The 27,539-nt window shown below is 40.2% G+C and overlaps 1 protein-coding gene and 1 pseudogene across 3 annotated transcripts; both read left to right on the top strand.

Moving 5' to 3' along the window:
* Positions 1-34: 34 nt before the first annotated feature.
* Positions 35-16,717, top strand: LOC145496836 (uncharacterized). Of its 2 annotated transcripts, none has more exons than XR_014050609.1 (5): positions 35-115; positions 1,493-1,858; positions 2,434-2,556; positions 7,683-7,844; positions 16,310-16,717. XR_014050609.1 is itself a non-coding variant. In XM_081476591.1 (5 exons), the coding sequence occupies exons 1-4, from the start codon at positions 52-54 to the stop codon at positions 7,748-7,750; spliced, it is 621 nt and encodes a 206-aa protein (XP_081332717.1). In that variant the 5' UTR covers positions 35-51; the 3' UTR covers positions 7,751-7,755; positions 8,513-9,023. The 2 variants fall into 2 exon arrangements, 1 of the variants encoding a protein (XP_081332717.1); XM_081476591.1 differs by lacking the exon at positions 16,310-16,717 and adding an exon at positions 8,513-9,023 and having other exon boundaries at positions 7,683-7,755.
* LOC145496826 (uncharacterized) lies at positions 11,070-26,949 on the top strand (annotated as a pseudogene). Its single transcript, XR_014050606.1, has 12 exons — positions 11,070-11,673; positions 13,574-13,945; positions 16,680-16,928; positions 17,402-17,731; positions 18,486-18,674; positions 19,482-19,500; positions 19,868-19,919; positions 20,076-21,070; positions 23,552-23,692; positions 24,341-24,531; positions 25,345-25,467; positions 26,157-26,949. The product of XR_014050606.1 is annotated as an uncharacterized LOC145496826 (transcript).
* The last annotated feature ends 590 nt before the right edge of the window (positions 26,950-27,539 follow it).

The following is a 27,539-nucleotide window of genomic DNA, read 5'->3' as shown; positions in this document are numbered from 1 at the left end:
AATGTCACGCACCAATCGATCGCTCGAGTTGATCCTTCACTCGACACCTCGATGGATAATCTTCAAATGAAGGTTTACCTTCTTTGCGGTGTATATTTAACATGCGTTAACGGAGGTAGGTAAAGATAATAGCTTTCATACTTAAATAAGCTTTGATGAATCAAAGCTGATCGCATGCAGGTGATTTTCTTTCGGCAAAAACACGACAAACGAATTTGTCGCCGTGGTGTGCCCGGTGATGGGATGAATTTTTTCAATATGTTTTATTTTCCTCTTCAACAGTCGCCGTCCAACGATGTCTAGATAATTTTTGTTCCTTATTATGTTTGCGTGATCGATTCAGGGCAGAAAATAAACTGTCTGTGCCGACAGATTTTAGCGGTCGCGTGTGTGCCTGTGAAATTGTCAACGTAAGCACGTTTGGCTTTTGACAAGAGTCACGCTATCGAAGTAATAGCCACAAGTGCTCTAAGACATATAAGGTATTCTGAAGCTTAACCAAACTAAACCTTCTTAGAGTCCGTTTTCTTTTCGATTCCTTTCTTGGCGATATAACAGGCAAACTTCGTCGCTTGTACCACTATTTCGGGACTTCGCCGCTCATGTTAAGCGCTGAGTAGTCGACACAAGCTCGAGGCTTGAGTTCGATTTGCACCCTGCGCTAGCTTCGCAGGCTATAACATTTGAAAAGTTACAAATCAGCTGAGGCATTCCGAGCTTCAGAATTTCATGAAATTTAAATTTGTTACTCATATTTTTGTTAAATAATCAGCTCTGATGTAATTCTATTCATTCTGTCACCTTTCAGGTAAAGTCGCAATATAGAGTGTTTGATAATTAGTCTGCATTGTCTCGCAAACCCAAACATGTGCAGCTTTCTAAGATTTACATAAGTGTAAAAACTTGTGAGTTTAGCTCGACATCCATTCACTATTAGTGTGTGTGTTCAAGAATAAAACTTTTGCCAACCGGCGTAGTTAACAATTTTAATGAAGCCCATAATGTCCCAATACATAACGGGAACACAATTAGAAAACTGAACTTATAATACAACCGGAAGTACTGTAGTTTTGAAACTTCCAATGTTCTAAAGTATCCAAAAAGGTTTGATGTTTTAGAATTTTCTACAATTTAAATATGCTCTCGATGTAAATGGAAACGTTATAATTTTAGGAATTGAAGTTTTAAAATTGGAAGTTTTTATTGATTAACAAAGTTTTCATATTTTAATTCGGCGGGCTCTTCAAACGAAATACGCAGACGTACGTTTGTCTAATAATAATATGTTATTAACATATTGGGTTAATAATATGTTAATAACGACAGCCGGAAATACGTTTGCGTTCGCAGGCTAAATGAAACAAGACCCTACAATTAAATAGCAAATTAGAAATTTAGCGGGCCAATATGCCCCAAAGTAAATGGAACCTAGAAAAACCTTTGGGGAGCCAGAACCTTATTTTTATTAACCCTTCTTTTGTTTTCATTTAAGCCCTATCAGCGCCTAACTTTTCAACTGTAGCAGAGATAGGGGAAACTATCTCCTTCAAGTTAAACCTAACAGAGCTGGGTTGGTACACTGATGATGTGGTCCACTCTGTCTTGGCGTGGAATGACGCCAGGCATCCCATTGCAAAATTGCAGCAAGGTTCTACTCATTCTGAGTGTTACAAGAACTTATCTTTCCTGGGATCAGTAAGATGCACTGATTTCAATGTCAGTGTAATAGAAACCAATGTTGTCTGCCTGAAAATGAGAGTGGTCACTAAGGCAATGGCTGCAGACTACATATATTATGCATTTTACAGCATGGTTAAGCACGACACGAGCCTTGTGCAGATTAACGTCCATCTCAAAGGTAAGGCCTTTCCTCTCGTTCGATTTCTTTAGAATCTATTCGATAGAATCGATCGTTCAGTCGATTGATATTTGGAAAACAATACCTTTGTTTTCAAAACAGAAAATTAAGACCAGGATACTTGATTTCCAACCTTATTCTCTTGTGATTGAGAGAAGGTGCTCAGTCATGATTTCAGCATCACTAATTTGACACAAAAATGAAGTATAATCAGTTTGAAGTACCCCTTAATTAAGTTCAAAACCTACTCTGCTGACCATGTAATGACATTTGCTGTTCATGGTCCTTATGCCGTGTTCTCAGTGGACAAGACACTCAGTTAACTCTACCCTCGCTTGTCATTACCAGAAGTATAAATTATTCCTGGCCAATTGTTGGAGGGGATAACCAGCCAAAACTGCCAAAGGGTATCTGCTTTGGGGATAAATTCTATCCAGGGAGACTAACAATACATCATACAGTAGCCTGCATGGCAACAGCAAGTTTCCTGCTCCATGCCATCTAGCCCCGGCCTCCACCCCATCCCAAGGGCTGTGACAGTTTTTAATCTCAACATTTAATATACACCTTTGCAGACACACCAAATCCAACGCCAGGTGTCACACCCATAAGCAGTATTCATTCACCCACGGGGCTCCCTTCTGAGCCCAATACGAAGACAAACGATCCGACTAGGAGGAATCAAGGATTACGACCAGGTTGGTTTCCTACCTATTTAACGGTTGACCAGATGGGTTCTCCACTGGAATTATTAGATTCATACTGTGAAGACGAATTTTTTATTGAGCTCTTGATTCAGTGTTGGATCACCGAATTCAAACTTCCTTTGCCTTGTCCCTGCTTGCCTGTGGGATCTTGAAAATACTACCGGCCAGAGGGACAGCTTGTGTTTTAAGGCAATTGGGCTTAAGTCCATGCACAGTTTTATTTGTAGACTAGTTCCATATATTACTCTTATAAAGTCTTAGACTAAACTAGAATCACTCTACAGTAATATTTTCATCCTCTGTGATCTTGTCTTTCTGGCTGGTAGGATCTTGAAAATAATACCAGCCAAGGGCCTAGCTAGGGGGTCCTGGGGTGCCTGTGATCCCCCCTTTTGTAAGTCTTTTTTTAAGCAAACAACCTACAACAGGTGGCGAAAGTGATTCAATAATCTGGTGGTTGCCCTCACTTTGGCATGCACAGCTTTGGGACCCTTCTTTGAAAAATCCTGGTTAATTGCCCCTGCTACCAGCCAGAGGGACAGCTTTTCTTTTGAGGCAATTGGGCGTAAGTCTGATCCATGCACTGTGAGTGAGTGGGTTTTATTTGTAGAATAGTTCCATATATTACTCTTACGTCTTACACTACACGAGAATCACTCTACCGTAATATTTTGATCCTCTGTGATCATGTCCTAGCTTCTGGCCAGTAGGATCTCGGAAACACTACCGGCCAGAGGGGCAGCTTAAATAAGGCAATTGGGCTATTTCCATGCACAGTTCTATTTGTAGAATAGTGCTATATATTTAACTCTTTAGTCTTACAATGCACTAGAATAATTTTTTCCTGCTCATTTGTCCCTCTTTCATTTGTCCTTCTTGCCCGTGGCCTTTCATTTGTCCTGTTTCATTTGTCTTTTCATTTGCTCTGCAGTAATAGTTTCAGTGTTCTGGGACTCTTGTCCCTCTGGCCAGTAGGATCTTGGATGGCTCAGAAAATACTTCCTGCAGCCAGAGGGACAGCTTGTGTACAAGGCAGGCTTAAACTTCATTCCCAGTTTGATAAATAGAACACTTCTGTACATTACACTTAAGTCCTAAAGCAAGTTAGAATAATAATGAGTTACATATGAGGATTATCAGACGTTGTATTTCAGTGCTTATAACTTAAAATTGATCAAACGTTTGAGAGATGGACACTGTTCCTTAGCATAATTAAGACAATATCTGTTTATGAAATAATCGATTGACTATTAAACACAAATTAAAGCAATGAAATTTTCCCTTTTTTATCCTATTTCTTTGTGAATGGTGTTTACCTAAACAGAAAAGGTTTTAGGAAAGCCTTTATTCAACGAAAACGTAACTGCCTAAAAGACATTGAGCCATTATTCTTACAAATTAAGCCACTCTCATCGTGACATTTCTAGTCTATTTCTCTCCTTAAAAGAGGCTTTCTAAATAACAAAGTGTAATTAACCCCAGTAACTCTGGAATTAATCAGATTGAATAGTTTGAATATTGCACCCATGAGCATAATAAACAGTGTTAAACAAAAACTTAACTCAACCTGATTAAATTTTTACTCGGAACACAAATTATATATGGTACTGTAAATATAATTAAGCTACAGTATTTATTGTAAATTATTACATACAGTGTAGCTTAGAGGGGTCCTTATGTCTGTAGCTTACATAGTTATTAATCTCCCACCAACACGGTTGCACCATCATTCCAGTAGTCTGACAGACAGTGACACTGTGTCACTTTGATTGTTACACGTGGAAAATTCCCCTGTAGTAGTGATCACATCTAAGCCATTGCAGCCATTGCTTCGACATAGAAAGATGGATTCTTCACAGTTTACAAGATTCTTTGTCTCCTGGCAAAGAAATGTATGTGTCCGCGTACGATTTCAAAGTGTCTATATATAGACAGGGTGATTTCTGAATATCTCAAGACAGACACCATCAGTAAATTTATTATTCAGACAGCAGAAAAAGAGTTTGGCTTAAAAGGTCAGTACACTATTAAAACAATTTTGACCTTGTCCCAGCATTCATTTTCCCCCTATCATTACCAGGGGTTGATCGCAAGTAGATTAAACACTTAATACTGATGCCTTGTAGTGTACAGAGCACCAGGCAGAGCATAAGTAAATTAAGACGCCATGCAGTCTCCCTAGCCTGTACTGTTTTCTTTGCAATCTAAGACTCAGCTATGTTAAGTTTTAGGAAAATACGGTGTCTAAGAGTCTTCATACAAATGTGACTCTTTGTTATTCTAACCTGCTTTAGGACTTAAGAGTGATGTTCAGAAGTGTTCTGTTTATCAAACTGTGAATGAAGTTAGCCCAACGGCCTTATATACAACATATGTCTCTCTGGCCGGGAGTATATTCTTAGCCATCCAAGGTCCTACCGGCCAGAAGGACAAGATCACAGAGAATGAAAACATTACTGTAGGGTGATTTTTGTGCAGTGCAAGACTAAAGAGCAATGTATGGAACTATTCTACAAATAAAATGTGTTTGCCTCAGGCCGGTAGTATTTTCAAGATCCTCCTAGCCAGAAGGTCAAGATCACAGAGCGGAATAAAAATATTACTGTATCTAGAGTGATTCTAGTGTAGTGTAAGACTAAAGAGCAATGTATGGAACTATTCTACAAATAAAACTGTGCATGGATCGGACTTCAGCCCAATTGCCTTATTCTGGCCAGTAGTATTTTCTTAGCCATCCAAAACCCTACCGGCCAGAGAGACAACTCACAGAACACTGCAAAATATTATAGAGTGAATCTAGTGTAGTGGAAGAGTACAAGGTAATTTATGGAACTACTCTACAAATAAAACTGTGCAAGGACAATAAACCTGTATGCATGGACTTGATTATAAGCCCAATTGCCGGAGGGTGTAATTTGCAGGTTGCAGGTTGCAGGTTGCAGGTTGGTTGCAGATTGCAGGTCAATTATAGATAATAATAATGAGTATAAATAAATAACTAACTAAACAAATAAATAAATAAATAAATAAATAAATACCGGATGTTAAATTTAGAATTCCCGGAAGTGTCTTATTGGCAAGACTGTCTTGTAGATACTGGTGTTATGGTGTTCATCAGCAAAGTAATCTTAATTTACACAAATGTCTGGGTAATTTAAATAACTTTATGCTAATTATTTTTGAGATCAGCAGGGTTCTTGTTTTACGTCCTCTCCAACCGAAACCTTCTTCTCCTTCTCCTTCTCCTGCTCCTGCTCCTGCTCCTGCTCCTGCTCCTGCTCCTGCTCCTGCTCCTGCTCCTGCTCCTGCTCCTGCTCCTGCTCCTGCTCCTGCTCCTGCTCCTGCTCCTTCTGCTTCTCCTTCTCCTGCTGCTTCTGCTTCTGCTTCTGCTTCTGCTTCTGCTTCTGCTTCTGCTTCTGCTTCTGCTTCTGCTTCTGCTTCTCCTTCTCCTTCTCCTTCTCCGACCTGTAACCTGCAAGCTGCAACCTGCAAATTACACCCTCCGCCCAATTGCCTTAAAACTCAAGTTGTCTGGCAGGGTACATAGTACCTTCAATATCCTACCGGCCAGACAGGAACAACGCAAAGGAAGTTTGAATTCGGGGATCCACAGAATCAAGTGCTCAATAAAAAAATCGTCCTCCAGGAAAGACATACATAAATCTCTTGTGCCTAAGTCAAAGACGTCTACAGTATTTTACAGCATACAAATTCACGGTTTACGAACTAATGTGAAATCCCGAGTTTTCGAACCTCCAAGTTAAGGGAAACGAAAATTGGTTCGAAAAATCGGGAGTAAAATTACAGTGTTCGACTAAGGAGAGGGAACGAATTTTGGTTCGAGTTATCGGGAGGTTCGAAAAACAGAGGGTTCGAGAAATCGGGATTCCACTGTAGATGGGAAGAGACTAGTGAATGGTTCGTAAACCGTAAATTTGTACGCTGTAAAATACTGTAGACATACTTTTTGGCGTAGACACAAGAGCTTTTACATACGTCTCTACACATTATTCTTAGCATGTTAGGTAAATAAAAACGTACTTGTCCTGTTGATCAACATAGCTTTACCACTGGGAATTCGCAAATTATGTGGACCCGAAGTGATTGGAAAAGTCCACCATGTTGGAATCGGAGACTCGCGTGTGCAGCTCTTACCCTAAAATTACGTGTCTTTACAAAAATAGCTTCGTTCAAGGAAACACCAAGGACTTTATTCTGTTTTCATGCGAAATAAGCTTGATTAATGATTCTTCTGTATCCGTCTTACATCTCCCGTGACTTCCGAGAACTTAGTTTTGCCTTTTAGAACCGCCTGTACTTCCAACCACAAAACAAAATAACACTTATAAATGGCTTGATTTCAGCACGGGCAGGGTGTTCGTACAACGTGATAAACCTGGAAATACAGAACTTTCGATTCTAATAAAATACATTTTGAACAGCAATAAACAATTATAGCTCAGATAGTACATTATACGAAGGTTCTTATCTGCGACTATTCAGCGCTATAAATATGACTGTCGACGGCTGGTGTTTGAATGGGACATTCCATTTTTTATCCGCACCCCCCTCCTCCCCCCTATGGAAGGGCAGATTTCGACACCCTAGTTTTTTGTTGTCGGAACCTCTGAAGTTTGCATCCGAGGGGTTCAAAATTTTGTCCGCTTCTTTGAAAAAATATTCCGGCAGGCCCTGTGTCAGAGGTTGCCTTCCATTAGGGGTTTGCGGATAAAAAAATGGAATGTCCCAATCGTCCAAATTTTCTGTACACAAATGACAAAGAATCAATTACCTTAGAACGGAACTTTATGATTGAGTACTTATCTTCGAACTAGAAAAAAGCGTTAAAATGAGAAGTAAACAGCAGGCTTTTAATACACTCACGCAGTGAAGAGTATGAGAAATTAACCAGGCATTTGCTGTGGTATAAAGAAAGGCGGGAAAGCCGCACTGGAACGCGCGTCATGACGTCACCGGAAGTGATCTTCACTCTTTGCCAATACAGCCGTGGGAGGACTCGCGTGGTCACTGACGTCACTGGACTCAGCAAAAATCCGAATTAATACAGTTGTTTATTTACTGTAAATTCCTTTCTTCTATTTTGTTTTTTTTTTTAGGCATTTCTTTTTCACTGATGTTTGTCGCCTACTCAACTTATTTTATGGCTGTGTCATCTCCCAGTTAAAGGAAGTAAGTCATATACTATTATAAGGGGGGTGAATAGGTTTTCGGATCGACGGATTTGGCCTTAAAAAGCGCACGGATTGTGGATTTTCGCCGTTAATCGAGCGGATTCGTGGATTTTGAAAACAGTATGGATCGTGGATCAGCTGTGAATTTTGGCGCGGATTCCGCATTGCGCACGGTCTTGATGTTCGGATCTTGGGTCCTAAACGAAATTTGGATCCAAATCCAAATTATTTCTTTTTTCGCACAAAGCTCATTTAAACTCAGGCGTGAGACTGTTATTGCAATTGTACTGTGTTATAGTCATCAAGCATGTTGCCTTCTTTACTATTTGTGCGAAATTACTAGTAACAATGGCATTCTCATTTACCTTTCCGAATGTAATTGTGGTTTCGAATTTGAAAAAAACTATTGGCGGATCGACGGATTTGGCGAAAAAAGGCACGGATCGGCGGATTTGCATACCCCCTATTAACCCCCCTCCATTATTCACCCTGATTATTGTTTCAGTGCAAATGTGTTCAGTCAGTGTTTCACTACAACGTGTCAATGATTATGTGAGATCACTGATATCTTATGATATTTTATGGCGTATCGTTGTAATAACCCATCCTCAGCCCGCCCGCCATTAAGCACAAGCGTAAAATAGTTATTAAATACTCTAAAAGCAGAAAGCAGCTACTGGAAGTTAATGTTGTCACCTGAATAGCTAAGCGTATTACACAATAAACTTGCATCGTATTGTATTGTTGTATTGCAGGGAGTCCACATGCCGCTCGTAAATCTGGTCTAATTTGCCCATATTGCTGTTCTTGACAAGAAGCTGAGTGATGAACAAGACGAAGTGAAAAATCATTTGTCGTTTTGTGTATTCAGATCGAGGTCTATTTATTTTGGATTTCATCAGTTTTGATATGCATTTAGGGTTCTTTGTTCTTGCATGCAGCTTCCTTGCCATCTATTTTGTAATATTGAAATAAAAATGGTTTTACTTTTCAAAAGGGTTGCTCCGTGTACTGTGACACTGTTTTCTCGCAGCTGTGTCGTACCGTGACATATGTATCCGCTTTAACCAAACCCACCTCGAAGGTGTGGACGTTATTAACGGTATGCGGATCAATATGCGGATCAGATGTAGCCTCCGACGCAGCTCGTCACGCAATCTTCCTCCCTACGAGGGGGGAAAGGAAGATTGCGTGACCAGCTTAAGAGCGTCTGCGTCGGAGGCTACATTCTTGGACAGAATAAAATGGAACAATTATCCCTCTCCCCCCCCCCCCCACCCCCCAAAGCAATGATGAAGGCGCGAAGGAGCAAAAGCGCGCCATTTTGGCATCATTGAAATGGGGGGAGGGGTGGTCCAGATGTTCCATTTATTTTGTCTAAGATTGTAGCTCAGATGGGATATTCACTGTTTTCTCTGTTTTGTTTTTTATTCTATTTTCTCTTATTTTCTTTTCTGTACTGTACTGTGCTTTTCTTTTCTTTTCTTCCCTTCTCTCTTTTTTTCTTTTCTTTTCTTTCTGTCTCATTTTTCGCCGCACAATATTTCATATGGAAAAGCATCAGTGTTGGGATGCCGTTAGACAAAGGTGTTTCTATGGAAACAAAATTCCAAGGTTGTCCGAAAAACGCAGGCCTGGAAAACAGCAGCAAATGTTGTTCATTTTTCGTTTACGTGTATGAAAAGAGTCCATTCTCAGTTTGGAATGCAATAATTCCTTTACTTCTTGCAATGTCTGTATGAACCAAAGTAAAATTAACAGATATTTTCAGTACTGACTCTGAGCCGAGGAACAATTATTAAATGTCTATTTTACCCTCGCTGTCACTGACGTCATTAACAATGACAACCATACACTGGGAAAGAATGCTGGTGAAATTTGTCTTTGGCCACCTTTGTCCATTTGCGGAACATGAAGGTCCAAGACCGACAAAATTGAAATCAACTTCCGTTTCCTACGAAAAACGGAAATTGATAACTGCACTGTGTGCCCTTGCATGTCTTTTTCTTATTTTCTCTTCTTATTTCACCCAAATAAATAATCACGTTAAATCACTAAGAGTGGCTGCCCAGTCTTATTAGCCCATTAAGGTTATTTCGGGCAGTCATGTACTCTTCTTATTTTGACTTATTTTTGTTCATCTTATTTCTAATTTCTAGCTGAATACAAATAAAGTTGTTGTTGTTGTTCCATTCCCGGGTTTCCAGTAACGAACTAAAATGTTAACTGTTTTCAGGGTAATAAAAATTCAAACCAATACCTTTGACTTCAAATGAAGCTATTTCATTCGTATATTTAAAAAGCATTCAAAAAATTATACGTACTGATCTAACAGTAAATGAACCATTTTCATTAATGAAATTTACTACTATATATGTTCTCAGCCTAGCTAAGCGACTAAAATAACTTAATATAAGTATTGTTCTGTAGATTTAGCCTCTGATTGGCTGATGTTAGAGTGCAGAGTGCCTTAGCTTAACCGGTTCAGTACTTTCGACACTCACGTCAGTGAAAACCGCTCAAGCAACATAACATAAACTATATATTGCCATCGCTATTACACCATAAAATGTTAAAAATAGCAGTCCATGTTGATCACCATCCCATTGATCATGATCGCCATAATATACGTCATTCAAAGAAGAAAATGCTGATACAGTAGTATACGACCGGCTAAGCAATGCTACACACCATTTCATACTGATATTTATGGGGGAGGGGAATCAGCTACATAAAATGAAAACCTACTCTCTTTTTTTAAAATAATATTGATTTTCAGGCATAGGCTCTCATTTTTCTGCCGATTTTAGGCTGATTAAATCCTTGGAAATATTCTTAGAATATAGCGTATGACATTTCTGTTTTAGAATTTATTGGTGTATCAATTACAAGTGTTTGGTGTATGGATGGCGTTGAAGTAATTTTGGAGCCAGGTTGCTGGCGATACAGCTTGATATGACAAATATAACTTCCTGCAGAAATGTTATTAGCATCGAGCATGCAGCTAGGGTTGTTGCTGTTTTTCTTTTTGTTGTTGTTGTTTTCTTTTTCATTTCTTTTGCCGTATAGAGAAAGGAAGAATTGTCTACGGTTGAATTAACACATATAATTGTAATGTGTTAATTAAAGTATCGAAGAAGCAGGCAACAGCACTGATTATGATTCTAAAACTCCACCACAACACCTCGGTCTCCTCGAAAGGAATGAAAGCGAGTTCTCTACAAACCTCCATGAGAAGTTAGGGAAAACGGGGGGAAAATATCTGCAGATATTTGAAGTGAGTATGCAGCATTTGTTTCCCACCAAGTCCAAAAATTGGAATGCTAAAATATTGCTCCAGTATGCAACAGTTTCTGATCGCATATATGCTCACACAAAAATCTGTTCTTGCGTCGCAACGTACTGGACAGACACTCTAAGCCCGAGAGCTTGAATTTGTTAACTCAAATCAACCAAGTGCATAATACAATAGGAAGTTCTGACCTGAGTGATTTCAGTTTCTAGGAAAATAAAATGGTTTCTTCAAGTGTCAATGAAATAAACAACATCTCAGAATTCGAAAGTGCGTCACTCAGGTTACGGGTAATTTGATTCTGTACATCCCATGTATATCTAGACACACCAGTTGAACGCCAACTCCTGCTGCGGAACCGTTCCATTAGCTCTTTCTAGTTCGTTGGCAACTGATCAAAACGGTGTGTTTAAAGAATTAAGCATCACAAAAGACTTCCACAACTGACAAGAGTTCCCACAAAGGTTTCTCCGGTGCTGCGTCAAGTTTCTCGAAGCCGTGAAGTGATCAGTCAAGCTATATATAAAGACGTGTAAATCTCGTCCGTACCGGCAATGCGTTGCTGCACAAAAGATGTTTTACTAGGTTGCTTTCTCCTTGTAACGATGGAGCTTAGGAGTTCAGGTATAACTGGTTGTATATTCAGCATGTTTTTAGTTAAGTCAGGAATCACTTACATCGTCACAACAAACACGACCGCTTAGCTTTAATTACAACCCAACGAGCGACCTCGTTCACCCGCATTGGTAAAATTACGATCCTTTGTTATAGTAATTTATCTGTTAATAATTTTGCTCGTCGCATAACTGACAAATAGTACAAGCCAAATATATCTTAAAGATTCCAAGTATTACATGTGCACGGAAGTTCTATGAGCAGACACTTGCCCACAATCAACAACTTCTTATCTGGTCGTCTGCCTCGTAATCTTCAATGGAGCGGAAATTGGAAGCGCTAAACCTCGTAGAGGTTTCACCGGATAGTGGAACAAGAAGGCGGACAAACCCAGAACAGTTTGCTTTCGCACTTAAAAGGACTGTTTTGTTTTGTAACAATACGGTATCTCAGTTCTAACAATATGAATACTAATTAGTTTTCAAGACTCATGACAATGGTCAATAGTGACCTTTTCGCTTGTCCTCACGCCCTTGGATTTCGTTTGATATTCTACTCTTTTCTGTTACGTTCTCTTTATTAGCTAGGGTCCTGCGACTGGTTTCATATTGTATGCTCCCTCGGCACCCATTGAAACTACGAAGTTCAGAATATTTCCTACTGCAAGTACTGCCGAATTGATCGTTACGCCGATTTGCATTTTACCATCGTTTGCACACTAGCCAAACTGAAAGGGCTTGTGACAAAGAATAATTGTTTGACCTGTAGACTTGAACTGTTTTCCAGCTCCGCATGGTAACATCAAACAATGAGGGAAATAATGACTGTAAAACTAACAAACCAAATCTAGTAAAGATATAATGGAAAAAAAAATCCTTAAAATGCATTAACCAAATCAGAATTTGTCTGCTGTGTGGGCCGATTAGATTCAGCTGACCCCGGAACTGCCGACTTGTAGTGTTTTGCTTTTTCCTAGAAACTCAAATTAAACATTTTCCAGCAATTCTCCTTTCCATCGTGATGCTCAAGCTCTTGGAACAGTAGACTGTGTTTCTTCATTTTCGCTCCGATTTATAACAGTTAGCACTAAAACCTCCTGAGGGTTGCTATTGACCGCTCAATACTCGAGTAGCTGTTGGGCTTTTGTGATCTCCAAACCACCAACCCACATGCCACAATTCGTACACTCTGAGAATGAACCAATTCTACTGAATAGCATAAGCCCCTTGATTTCCAAACTAAACAGTCAATGGAACCCCTATTAACGAATATGTTTAATCCTTTGACATTTCACATGCTCCAGCGGCAAGGTTGTTGCGTGCTCTCCAAACTTTGGAGTGCGTCCATAGCTCTAGCATGACCAGCTCTTTTATGACGTAGCTAAAGAGATGCTCGTATACACTCATGATTTACATGGTGCGGATATCTGGCTATAATAAATTTAGTCACTACCGCCTGTCGTTTCGACTTCAGATAAATCAAGTCGAAGTTTTAAAACGTTCAAGGGTTAGCTACTGATCTGTTCGGTGAAATCTCTGATCGAATTCCGATCCCCATTCGATATAACTTACTCTGTTATCCACCCTAGCGCCCCGCTGTTTGTGGTTTATCTCTCACTCTGTTCTTTGGTTATTTGTTACTGGTAAAGATAAAGTAAAAATCTCAATCCACAAAAGCCGTCCAGAATTTGACGATTAGACTGTGTTCCGATTACCAAAATAGCCGACAATTTAAAAAATAAATCGCATCAGTGTTTCCTAGCTTAATATTTTACGGCTAAGATGACTTCTAATATATATCTCTCTTGAATACGATATCGTAGAACAAGCCATACAAAGATCAGACAAACTGGCATGAAAGCGTTTTATTTACTGCTCTCAGTGTGACATGTAGGATCTTTATCCAACAGGTGATCGACAGCAGATAATTTCTGAGCCAGATGATCCCACCAGAGTCTTCACTGGCGAGAATGTTTCTTTGACATGGCGCTACTACCAGCCGAGCCGTCTCACACTTTCTGAGGTAGTATTTGGTATTTCGAAGGCTGTTAATCACCTGAACCTAAAACTTATCGCGGTCAATGCAAGGGGTTTTCCTGAAGTGAAAGAAGGATATGAGCCGTTTGTCAGTTGGGCAGGAAACCTGACCGCCTTCGTTGCAGTGTTTGTTCTTCATAACGTGCAGCCCGCAGATGGTAATACGTTCTTTGGGATAGCATTCAAGTTTGGACTTATGCACAACGAGGTTAAAGACCGAGTATGGCTTCAAGTTGATGCAAAACGTAAGTGACATCAAATCAGTCCAAGCGAGGTTTTACTATCATCAAACCATTAGACAACATTCATTCCTTGAACATTAGGTACTACTAGAGGTTTTAATGATACAAGTGTACATCGAACGTTAGCTAAAAAGGGCTCATTGCGCGAGAGAAATTTGAAACTGGCGTGCAGACACTTTTGACAAGTTTCCATGAAACATGGAAGTTGCCCGGGAGAGGGGGGGGGGGGGGGGAGGGAGACTCTTATGTAAAAAGGACAAGGGTGCTCGTCGTACCATTTGGGGGTTAAGGAAAACGGTTTTGGTATCTCTTTATAGGGTGTTCAACATAAAAACTTCCACAGCGGGAGCTTTCGCGGTACCTTTTTTATGACATGAGACAAAGTGTTGTTTTAGAATTGGTACCTTTTAGGGGTGAAAACAATTTCAAGCCACGCCGCTCACAAAACAGGGTCTTGGTACCTCTTAGGGGTTCCGACGAGCAGTCCCGTCCTTTCTAGGTTGCCCCCCCCCCCCCCGGACTGGGAGTGGAAGCTGAAGGTCGGTTGGAGAAAGCAAACTAGCAAGTAGCCCAGAAGATTTCGTAGAGCAACTATGAACTAAAGACAAACCATCTTCATTTATTGTTTTCAATCATCTTTTTTGTTGACAATGCTAAAGAGACCGTTTAAACTGCATATATGAGAATCACCGTAACTGCGTTTTTCGGATCACCTGAATGGCAAGTGAGAAATATATTTCTAGGCACCGAGCCGTGCCATCATAATGATTCCACAAAAAGAAATAAATCAGCCACAACGAACACACTAAGATAGTACTAGTTACGGCACGTTCAAAGAAACCTTGGAAACCCGCGAAGAACACGGCCGCGGCATAAAACCTAGCTGCCCCTGAGATGAAAACTTAAATAGCTGCGACTTTCAGCTTACTTGCGAATCTATGACAAGATCCATAACCAGTAATGAACTTCTGGTATTTGGCATTGGGCTAAGATCAACTTGGAGCCTACCAAAATCGACATCACCATAACATTGTACTTTCACCATATTACCTCCACAATCAAATCGCCGCCGCCACCATCATCATCATCATCACTGCCACTACGGCCACATAATCAACGCTTCCATTACTATAACGATCAGTGCGATCATCAACAGCACCACTGCACCACCATCCTTATCACCACTACAATTATTGCTACCAGCGTGGTCATCAATTATCAACGCTGCCATCACAAATGTGAAAACGAAACGAAGACTTCACGACCGTAAAACGGAACATTTCAAGGCCCTTTCGAAATGTGACCATTCTTCTGCTGCTGCTGATCACATTAAAACAACTGGTCCACAACATCAAATGGGACCATTTTGGCGCCCGGCAAAACTGACTACCATTGTAAGGTTAAGGAGACCTTGTTTATTCAGGAGTTGCAGCCAGCATCGAATGTCAATGTCAGCAGTGATAAGCTTTTCCATTGTGTCACTTTATAGACCGTTTCCGCCTTAAATTTCTACTGCAGCTGTTTTCTGTCTAGGTTCCAGACCCCCATTGAGACAGTATAAATAGCTTTTCAAAAAGTTTTAACGGTTACATTATTGAAAATGTATGTTGACTAGCATACGAAACGTCAAGTTCACAAAATGCATGTTTTTAAAATGTTTATCACCGCAGTTTGAGTTATGTTTTCAATCAAGCTACGATGGTCGAAGATCAAGAGTTTAAATGTCACTTCACTCAGCATTTCTTTCAACATAGCCCGCGAACAGGCTCCCGGTGAGCCCGAACGAAGCGAGGGAGCCTGTAGACATTCCCTTGATGCCGCCGTTCTATGATACCAGCTCCTGGTATCATAATATGATTGGTTAAATCGCTGACTGTTGACATCCTTGAGATGAATATTTGACAGATCTTTGTAAAATTACACGACTCCTACGGTTCGTGCGTTTGCCGTTCTCTTTTAAGCTTCGGTCTCTCGACCTCTCGTTATTTCACAAGTGATTTTAAAGGATACTTTATGCTCTGTTATGAGGAGGAATTTTAAGTAGAAGCTAGTGGAGTGGAGCCGTTTGGCAGTGCTATAACAATTTTTTTTAGAGGTCAAAGGAATGGTTTCCGGACTTTCCGCTGTTACCTGCTTGTCGCTTCGCAGAGTTTGACACCTCTATCATGCGCTTATAATTTCTTTAGACTCATTTCAGTATTGGAAAATATGTTTTAAGGTCTCTAAGTATTGACTCTGGAGGGACAAAGATAAGTTTGAAATATTCCGTGAACATGTTGCTTACTTGAGGGGGGTGAATAGGTTTTCGGATCGACGGATTTGGCCTTAAAAAAGCGCACGGATTGTGGATTTTTGGGGTAAATCGAGCGGATTCGCGGATTTTGAAAACACAGTGGATCGTGAATCAGCTGTGAATTTTGGCGCAGATTCCGGATTGTACCTGTCTTGATGTTCCTAAACGAAATTTGGATCATAGATTTTTCTTCAGCCTTGGTCGGTATGTTAATGAGTTCATGCAAATTATTTCTGTTTTCGAACGAAGCTCTTTTAAATGTTAGAATTTTAATACATTGAAGATGTATTTTGCAGCATACGAAACGTTAAGTTAAATTCAAATCTTTTTCAAACCGACCTTAGCTTAGTACGTCCATGTGTCATGTTCATTTACTGCTGTTTGTTTTGTATTTCTTCTCAAACTGAAATGGCCAAAGATTAATTTAGTTGGTAAACATTGCAGATCCTCCAAGAATAACCTATGTTACTATCCCACCCCCGGTCAGGATTGGACAAACTGTGAGCCTTAATTGCACGGCCAGCAGTTTACTTTCATCCAACGTCACGTGGTACAAGGACCGTAAAGTCTTGGCTACTGGTTTTTTTATGGCAGTGTACACGCTGGAAAATATTACAGATAAGGACTGGGGACAGTTTTTATGCGTCGCTAGAAACTCTGATGGAGAAAAAGAGGAGAGTGTTTTTGTCAAAGGTAAGTGATGAAAAAGATTTTAAGACTGAGTCGACTGACAATTAGAGCAAAAGTTTTGTTACTTTAATACTCAATATGCAGGGAGGTTAGAACGTTACTTAAATATATGCGTTAACAACAAATGGATGTTGCCATGTTTTGAACTTTACTTGGTTGCTATTGAGTCTGTAACTCACATTAAGTTTAATTTGCTTTTCTCAACGTGATTATATCCGACACGTTCAAAATGTCCAATGCAATGGAAAGCAGTACAGTTTTACTTGAATTTACTGAAAGCCTGGCATGGCCTGCGGCTGTTTGCTTTAAACCGGGGTAATATTTTCCCACCAAATGAAAGCGCCTGCGCGCGCCTGCTAAATCTAGTAGTATTGCGAAACATACGGCCTACATTTTAATTTTTTCAAGTTTGTATTTCGATATGCATTTAAACTAACACCTTTATAACTTTCTCCATTTGCTGCTTGCAAACTAAGTTCTCCCCGAGAGCCCAACAATATTGAACACAAACAAGAAAGCTTACAGCGCAAACTGGACCCTACAATGGTCAGCAGTTTACAGTGAAGGACACTTGGTGAAGTGTTATACAGTCTGGCACCGAACTGTACACGTGACAAATAATATGAAACGTGAGGAACCATGGTTACAAGAGAACATTACTGGTTTTATGTACCACAAAGAACTCACCGCTGACACGTCTTACTTGTTCGCTGTAACAGCTTGGAATCGATGGGGCGAGAGTTCATTGGAGGGAGACAAAATGTTCTTCATAACAACCGACTTCCAAGCTAGGACAAAGAAAACGGGTAACAAATCTTTCTATGCATCATAGATTGGCTGAGGTTTTTTCTGATATCCTCATGTAAGTGTGGGGCCTTGATCACTGTTGGATAACACGAAAAACCGAATTCAATGATTATTTTATTATACATTGTTTCAAAGAACGGGCTAGATCACCTCTTATCTTCCCCCACTTTTTTGAATTACTTTCGTTGGTTATTTATTTGGTTATTGTGTTTTAAATACTTCGTTGTCTTTTTCTGTGAATTTTTGCGTATTCTTCTCGCCAACGTTGGCCAGAATCATCGACATTCTCCGTATTTGTAGTCGGGAATGCGATCGAAACGGAGAAATGTAACCTTCAAGCCCGACCAGGGGTTTTGGTTAGACAGTATCCAAAGAGCTGTTTTAATTCAGGTGTGTGATCTGATTTTGTCACAATTTGGATGTAAAGCATCTAGTTTTTCCTGGATTTTAGGTTCCCGGTAAATAGACATGAGTTAAATGAAGAAGAAAAATTTAGGTGTTTAGTTGTATCACACGTGTTACAATTTTGAGGTATATTGATATCATATGGGGGAAAAAACTGGTATATTAGTATTCTACTACGTACCCCCCCCCCCCCGCCCAAGCAGGGCTGAACCTCAGGTTCAGTGAAACTCGGTTAATATCCACCGAAACGAGATATTGTCGTTCTGGGACGTAAAGAAGAGAGATCCTAGGAGCGGCATTGATTCATTTACAGAAATCGGAGGTTGAGTCTTGATTTTTTGTTTTTAGTTTCAACAGAACCTAGGACATCGGTATCACCGTCCGATAGCAGCATGAAACATGATGACCCGGCCGCGGGAAATATTAAAACTATCCTTTACGGAGTAATAGGCGGTGCATTGTGCATACTGCTCCTTGCCTTTATGGTCAGCTATTGCTTAAGAAAGAATCGTAAGAGAAGAAATAAAAATAGTGACAGTAAGTACTTCGTTATGATGCCTTCAAAGACATCGTTTTACACTTCACGTACCGAAGTGAAGGTAGATCATAATCCCTTGTTAACATATAGCATGACACATAGAATATTACAAATAAGTTTGAAAGTCACTGAATGATGTAAAACCGAATTAATTAAAGACTAAGGAAGTCAATTTCGCAATGTAAATAGGTACTACTACTACCACTACTACTACTACTACTACTACTACTACTACTACTACTACTACTACTACTACTAATAATAATAATAATAATGATAATAACAAATGTTTACACAGGATAGCCCTTCAGTACACGAGTACTACAATGTATAAACTACAATGCAATAAAAAATAAAAACTTTAGGTATCTACATTGCTGATTTGCTCTTTATGTTAGTTGTACTGCAGCCTATTGTATAGTTACTGACTGACTGACTGACTGACTGACTGACTGACTGACCGACTGACTGACTGACCGACCGACTGACTGACTGACCGACCCACCTATCGACCGACTAATCTGCGTAGCTGGAGGTTTAGTTGGAGTAGATTCAGAGCGCGCTAGCGGCGAAGCCGCGAGAGGCCTGGTTGGAGAAACGAAAAGCATTTCCCAGCCTCGTTTTCTGGGATCACGCTTTATACGTCTACCCCAACCAACTAAACCGCCAGCCTCGTAGGCTATTGACCGACCGGCCGATCAAACAAAACACTTCAACAAAGAACAAAAGAAAGAAAAGAAAGAGTAAAATGATAACCTTGGAGGTGACAAAGATGGCTTGGACTAACACTGGATTTTGTTTTTCAGGGAACATAGAGCTAACAGGGTAAGTAACCCTGGCCCTCAGTGAAATTGCATGGTCATGATAGAAATAACAGATCCTTAAGTGGCAAGAATTGATATTTACCTAATGTTAAGAATGAGGTTATTAAAGACTAATTTAGATGCAACGAAAGATTGTCTTTAACTGCAGGCAAGCTGTTGTATATATTCTCACCCAATACAAATATTTTCAACACAAAAATTAGCGAATGTCCGATCTTTACGAGAAAATCTCAAACCTTGGCCTTGCTAAATACTGCCAATACGGCAAGGTCTCGGTTTGAGATTTTCCCATAAGACTTCACTCACTCCCGGTTAATAAGTAGTTATTAAACCGCGGATGTGCATTTTTATTATATGATACTTCACAGGACAACTGCGTTTTCGTTTACGTCGTCACAAGATGATATCACCTCTGAAGCGGTATGTGTTTGTTTTACAATACTTCATCACTGCCTTGACTCTGAGTTCCACTGGCCTTTATTGTGGTTTCTTACTTCAGATTTTGCTTTTCTTAGTTTAGACCTGCCTAGTGACCTAGACGGCTCCTTTTCGCTGACTGAGTATGATTTATTGTAGACTCAAGAGACTGCCAATGAAGCAGGATCCGTAATACTAGCAGAATCTCCACTGAGTATGTCAGAATCGTCCCTGACTTTAGAACAGTCGCCAGCATCTATAAGGAACATGCTGAGGAATAGTAACGAGCCAAGAACACGAGAATGCTTTGAAATGAGTACCACAACTCCTGGCTCTGACTCTCCAGGGGTTTCCTCATCGTTGAACACATCTTTTCCACCCCAGGGTAGTAAAAAGACTGAACGAAATCAAGAGATCCACATCCCTGTACTAAGAAAACCATCATGTGAACAGATGCTGAATAAAGTTACCATGACAACGGGCGAGGCTACCTCAGGTCTTGGTGCACTCTACAATGAAGCTGTTGTGACAGAAAATCAAGAAACAAGGAAATTCCAAGCACTGGGCTCCTTCAGATTGAAGGAAATTGTAATCGGCCCAATCCAAAGAGTGACCACTTCAGAAGGCTACTTTCAACCGGTGGACAACAATAATTTGCAAGCTGGTCCTGGAAAAGCTCGACTCTTTTCTCCCAATCACCCCCGAGCTAAGCCGAGAGTTAAAAAATCGAGCACAAGAGATAGAGAAAAAGATATTTCAAAGCAACACAAGTTCACCCCAAGGCTGGGCCAGTCAAACACAGACAAGTTACAAAACAACCCGTTATATCAAAGAGAGGCGCCTATTCAACACTGCTCCTGCGTCAGACCTGTTGACCAATCAAATCGCCTCATTAGCCCTGCAGTGGGAACTCGCATTGGTCACCAAAGCTATCAAAACTGTCTTAATAATAATAAGGATAGAAGCACAACAGCTCCTTACATTGTGGAGTCTCCATACATGCAGGTTCTCCAGAACACCAACTGGGAAGTGTCACGTGATCACTTATCCTTGTTTGAAAGGATCGGTGGTGGTTCGTTTGGTGTGGAGGGGAGCTGTGTTTGACGTCGCAGGAGACAAGGAATGGTCTGTGGTAGCTGTTAAAATGTTGAAGGGTAAGGAATAATGCAACTTTGTTACTTACGATAGTCAAATGTGTGGTATACTTTTACGAGTTTGGCAATATTTTGATTTGTACCAGGAGCCATAATCGGGGACGGAGACCGTAAGTCTTGGGATCCGCGCGCACCCATGATATGGGACAATTTTTCTATTTTTAAAACAAATTGCGTCATCCCGACGTCATATATCCGCGCGGATCTACGCACATATCAGGGGTTCTCGCGTGGATGTTGTCACGTTGCGTGATCAAATGGTGAGAGTTGCGAGATTCTCTTGCAGATTTTTCACAGCGATGACAGGGAATAAGGCAGGGAATGAGAACCAGGGCTCTTATATGTAGTTTTATGCTCTGAGCTAATGGAAAAGGTGAGTTTTTCAGGGTCGAAAACATGACTTCGATTTCGCGCTGTGAATGAATAATAAGATCTGCTCGCGCTAGTTGAACGCGTAAGCTTTTGCGCTTGTTCTGTAAAGAAAAGTTATGTAAGAAACTCTTTACTCTGGTATCGAGTTAATTTGTGAGTTTCCCAAACAATGCTTAATCACGAATAAACCCTGTTTTGATAGTCTTTTATTGTCTCTGTTTGTTTGACGAGTTTGCAAAAGTTTTTGAAAGGAAAGTCTGACGCGTACAAGTAGCTCATTTGCATACTGCAGCGCGTGCACTTTCAAGTCCGAGTCGGTGTTTTCAGTTCTCAACAAATCTTGACAAAGATTCTTTCGTTGTCTTTTGTGCCGAGATGCTGCAACAACTTTCACCAACGCCAAAAGGCTACTAACATCATCTGTGGTTCTTTAACATAGTGAAATTTTACACTGCGAAAATAAAATAGACAAGGAGTTTTGATAACTCAACCAAGAAAATCGAAATCTTTATTCGAGTTGATTACAGAAAGCGTCATCGTAATTTTGCTGATTATTTCTGCTGTATTCACATATTTTCAGCTGAGCTTTTAATGTTCTCAAACATTTATCAACCTTAAACATATTTAGAAACTCGAGATATTATATGAGTTCGATGTACGTTTTCACACGAAAGTGGCCATGGGGATGTCCAATTTGTCATGTTTTACTGACTGTACAAAACGCGCATCGGCGGGCGCTCTTATTCATCGACAATAGACAATTTATTGGATTTTTACACAAACAAAACTGAGCAGCATCTACAGACATAAACTTTATCATCACCTATTGGGCTTTGATAAAACGTCACGCGTTGCTTACAATTCAGACGAAACTCAAACTCGCAATTGTTATTATTATTTTTTTTTTTTACTGTTCGGTCGAGATAGACTCTGGCGAAATCCTCGCAAGCGTTTGGCAAGAGGAGGGAGACTTTGAAGTCCTGAAACGTTGCTATATCCAACTAGTTTTTTTGCTGTGTTTTGGAAAAGCTGTTAATCTTCAACATAAGTGAAATTTAGAGTGGAGTTATGTGGAGCTCTTGTAAAAGAAGCAGCGGAACACAACTTGGTCAGTGATATCATAAAGCGGCACATAACTAAATTCGACACTATCTTACTTCACTGAAACTGGAGCAGCTTACGACGAAAATACTGACGTAAAATTCCAACAGACATGAACGTATTGAGTTATGGCCCAAACGCATTAAACATTTCGGAATTTTCAGACGCCATTTCCCCGCGCTACATCCGCAAAAATCCTCGCAGTATGTACGCGCGTGTACCGCACATGATGGCGCAATTTGTTCTAAAAATAGAAAAATTGTCCCATATCATAGCGACAGCCCCAATACTAGAAACAGCGCGCGCTTACGGTCTCCGTCCCTGATTATGGCTCCTGTTTGTACACGTCAATTTACATTCGAGTAAACATTTTTAGAGGACACACGAATACTCACGAACCTAAAGGCGACTGCGTATTCCAAGAAAATTAAATTGTGAAGCAAGATATTTTATGGCATAACACGAGAGAGCGTTGTACATTTATTTTATCCCATGCCATAGAAAATACAGTGGCAAACACAATGAATGCGACACACCCGCGGAGCACGGTGGGAAGGTTGGATGTAATACCGCCGAATATAAAACAGCTTTCATGTTTCTGACTGGCTGTATTCACTATGGCATAGTACATAAAAAGGCCTATTTCACCCCGTTTGGAATTTAAAAAAACCTCAAGTGGTAAGAGGTAAACATAGTATATATTTGTTTAGTGAAGTGTGAAAGAGACTTCGAACAGCGTCAGTAGCATTAAAATCATACGTTATTGAATGAACCAATCAGAACGCCGGATTACACATTCCATACTCGACGCCATTTTAAGGACCGAGCGCTATTGGCCTTCTGATTGGTCCATTTCAATCGCGTGATCAAAATACTACAATCTGATTGGTTACGTGGCAAAGGCGCCCCCTATACTGCAAGCTTCGAAGAGCCTGGTATGGTCAGTTTCATTGAAAAAGGGTAACTTGGGCTGTAAATATTGAGAGTAATCAAGATATTTCTTTGCAGAACACTCGTCCAGTTCAGACCTCAAGGATCTCTTGTCTGAGCTAAATTTGCTGAAGAAACTTAAACCTCATCCAAACGTGATTCAATTGTTGGGCTGTTTAACAAAGGATGTCATTCGATGTAAAGGAGGGCGCGAGTTTAGTAAGTTTGAATGATAGAATTATAAGTGCAGCATAATTTTTACAAGCGACGGAGGCTGAAAAACATTAATGTTTAAAGTTGACATGATGAAAGCCTCGCCTTCATTCTTAAAAATTCGAAAAGCACAATGATAACCTCTTTACTATACAGCTAAGAATACGTTCTGAAGAGGGATGATGGAAAACTTTTCATATGCTTTAAAGGCCTAGGGAGGGTTATTCGCCTGTGCACACGTTTTGGCACGGGCCCAGTTTTCACTGATAAGAAGCGAACGAAAGTATTTTGACGTACAGACATGCGCCAAACCGTGAAACCCTCCCTTTAACAGCAGAAAGACACGGAAGTTTTGGACTTATAGTGTGCTGGGAATAAGGATTGATTTTCTGCCTGTGCTTCGGAATCCGCTCACGAAGTTTTCACAAGCAAAAGCGGAGTCGATGTCGCAATATCTTAACCACCCCGACTCTGCCGACCTTCCAACTCCGCTAACGATTCGATTTTTTGTTGGTTTTTTGTTTGTTTGTTTGTTTTGTTTTACATCATTGAACCCTATCCGGATCCTCCGATAACAGCCTCTTAGGTTGTGTTTTTTTTCTTTTTGGGTGGACATCCTAATACTGATTTGACTGTATATTTCTGTATATACAGGGCCGCCTCTTGTCATCCTGGAGTATGTTCCTCACGGAGATCTCCTGGGATATTTAAAGAAAAGCAAAGGAGAAACAGACAACTATTATAACTTGAGAAGCGCAGCAGCTTCACAGAAAATACCGACACAACAACTATACAAATTCGCGTCTGATATCGCTCGAGGAATGGAATTCATCTCGGATCACCAGGTCTGATTTTTCAAATCTAACTTACTACTTTAGTTATTTTTTTTTTTGATCACGAATTACTCATCGTTTCGGTATTTTACAAAAAGCTATGAAAGCTATACAAAACATATACAGGGCATTTGCTTGTTGTCGCCATCAATTTGCTAGGGAAACCTTGGAAAATAGGTAGAAACTCTTACGTAAAGAATTAAATAGAGGACCTTTTGATATCAAGTAGATATCAAAGCCACTCCCCGCACAATTAATGTTTCATTTTCTTCATATCACGCTACTCCACCCCCTACGCTGATCGTTTTAATGCCGAATGTTACTTGCACCCGAAGCATAAGAAAAATGTGTTGATAATTCAGTAGCGGCCTTTGTTTGGAGCAATTTCCGACAAAGGCCGCTACTCAAAGCACTTTACTCCGTCTGAGTATGTCGGCTAATGTTTATGCTTATACTTACGCTTATACGTTAGCAAAAACCAACCGCTCGAGGGCGTGAGGTGAGCCGGCAGTTATCGTACTTTAGCGTACTTTAGTGTCGTGACTAATTCCGCACGGGTGGCATGTATCAGGAACCAATAAAGTAATATCAATTGTTTTCGGTATTTATATAAGCAGCCGTAATGTATGCGCAATGTGTGTGGAAACCAAGAGATGCAACGGTCGATTCGTGTATATTAAAACAAGAGTTATTTTATTTACCGCGACTCTACAGTATGGTTTGTAAATAAGTGGCAGCCTTTCTCGGTTACGTCCATTTAAACTAATGTAAAATTACTAACACCACAGGATAACACTTTTATGGTGTAAATGTATTTACCCGCAGCTCATTCACCGAGATCTGGCTGCAAGGAACGTGTTAGTTGGCGAAGGCCTTCGCTTTAAAATTACAGATTTTGGAATGGCGAGAGATCTGGGGAGAAATGAAATGTATGTCAAGAGGCCCAACGTAAGTAGGCATGCGCCATAAAAAAACCATCTTAAACGTGAAATTAGTATATTCTTGGAGCTATTTCCTTTTTAGTTTCCCTCCCATGCAGAGCCTCCACGGATTCCCCGTTGGTAATCCTTGAAAGTCAGGGCTTGGTACTCCAACCAATTCAACATTTTCACGCGAGCTTCCTTCGAGCTTTCTCTTTACAACTGCTTCGGCATCGCCCCTACCGATCCCATTTTTTGGCAGTTGATCCCTTTATTATTATCGCATGAAGTAGTAGTATAAGTATATGTAATTAATGCAATTAGAAATTCAAAAAAAAAAAACAATGTAAATTACCATTTCGTCTTGTCTATATAACTATATTGTTAATTGTTAGATTAACGTTGAAATAAAAGGTACTTGCCCCTGAGGAGTCACTTTGAATCTGCCATTCACTCAAAGTTTTCGTAAAACTAGCTTTACACTTTCGTTTTAATTCACAACTCGAAAAAATCTTTTGTTCGATCTCCAGAACGCGGGTAAGACTCAACGTAGAAACATTACGTCATTTGTTGATTGCGCTTTTTGCGCGCGCCGGGTATAAGGCTGCACAAACTTCTTTCTTCTTCGCGTGTTCCATTTGAATGTTTTTTGTGCACGTTTGTTTAGACGATTTTATCCACAATTGCGTAGTGAACATGTTCTGTATTTTGTGTCAGGGACTGATGCCTGTAAAGTGGATGGCAGTTGAGTCATTAACAAGACAAGTTTATTCAACAGAAAGTGATATGTAAGTTCATCATCAAGTTTTTGACACTTTCACTCCAAGACTCAAAAACACCAACTCTCTTTATAATTGTCACATATTTATTTTACATGTTTGAGGTAGAAATTAAATTTGCGTTACGCATGACCTTGGTCAGTGGTGAGCTGCTTTTTGAAGAGGAGGAAATTCAGCTCGGTTGACGGTTGTTTGGATAAATATTTTAGGTACTGTTGAATCTGTTTGTAAAATAACTGGCAATAACTTCGCGCGCGCATTCTTCACTCCTGCACTGGCTCTCCCACAATAAGGGGGTCACCAAGTTTTACAGTTCGCGCGAGGTAGTTTGATATGTACTGAAACCTATGCCTGTTGTGGGGAGGTGAAGCGCTCTATAAGGCTCCGTCATTGCTTCACCAAGCACAGAATCGCCATCAGACGACAAGTATTTGATTCCCTCTTTCGCTTAGTTGAACATGACCGCAAGTAAACCTCGAGGAAAAAAATGCTCGCATGAAATTTTTTCCTATAGGTTTTCTTATGCGTCACGCACGATGGACTAAACGAAAGAGGGACCACTCGTAATCTAAATCGCCATAAAAACACAACTGTCATAAGGACAGATAAATTAACGATCGTATCAACTCATCACGGCAACCGTACTGCGCTGAGAATTTCAAATGCCATTCGGTTTTCTGTGATCTTTCCATGCCCTAAGTCAAGTGAAGTCAAGTGAAGTCAAGTGAAGTCAAGTGAAGTCAAGTGAAGTCAAGTGAAGTCAAGTGAAGTCAAGTGAAGTCAAGTGAAGTCAAGTGAAGTCAAGTGAAGTCAAGTGAAGTCAAGTGAAGTCAAGTGAAGTCAAGTGAAGTCAAGTGAAGTCAAGTGAAGTCAAGTGAAGTCAAGTGAAGTCAAGTGAAGTCAAGTGAAGTCAAGTGAAGTCAAGTGAAGTCAAGTGAAGTCAAGTGAAGTCAAGTGAAGTCAAGTGAAGTCAAGTGAAGTCAAGTGAAGTCAAGTGAAGTCAAGTGAAGTCAAGTGAAGTCAAGTGAAGTCAAGTGAAGTCAAGTGAAGTCAAGTGAAGTCAAGTGAAGTCAAGTGAAGTCAAGTGAAGTCAAGTGAAGTCAGGTGAAGTCAGGTGAAGTCAGGTGAAGTCAAGTGAAGTGAACTTCACTTCACTTCACTTCACTTCTACTCTACTTCACTTCACTTCACTTCATTTCATTGAAAAAAAGTACCTTTCACGTACCTACTAAGGAACACTGCATCCCCTTTCTTAACGGTCACCCCAAAACGCAGACCATGCAGACTGCAGACTGCAGACCGCAGACCGTGCAGACCATGC

Source organism: Orbicella franksi, chromosome 9 (genome assembly GCF_964199315.1).
Source record: "Orbicella franksi chromosome 9, jaOrbFran1.1, whole genome shotgun sequence".
Taxonomy (NCBI): domain Eukaryota; kingdom Metazoa; phylum Cnidaria; class Anthozoa; order Scleractinia; family Merulinidae; genus Orbicella; species Orbicella franksi.
This window is presented reverse-complemented; position numbering and strand designations above follow the sequence as displayed.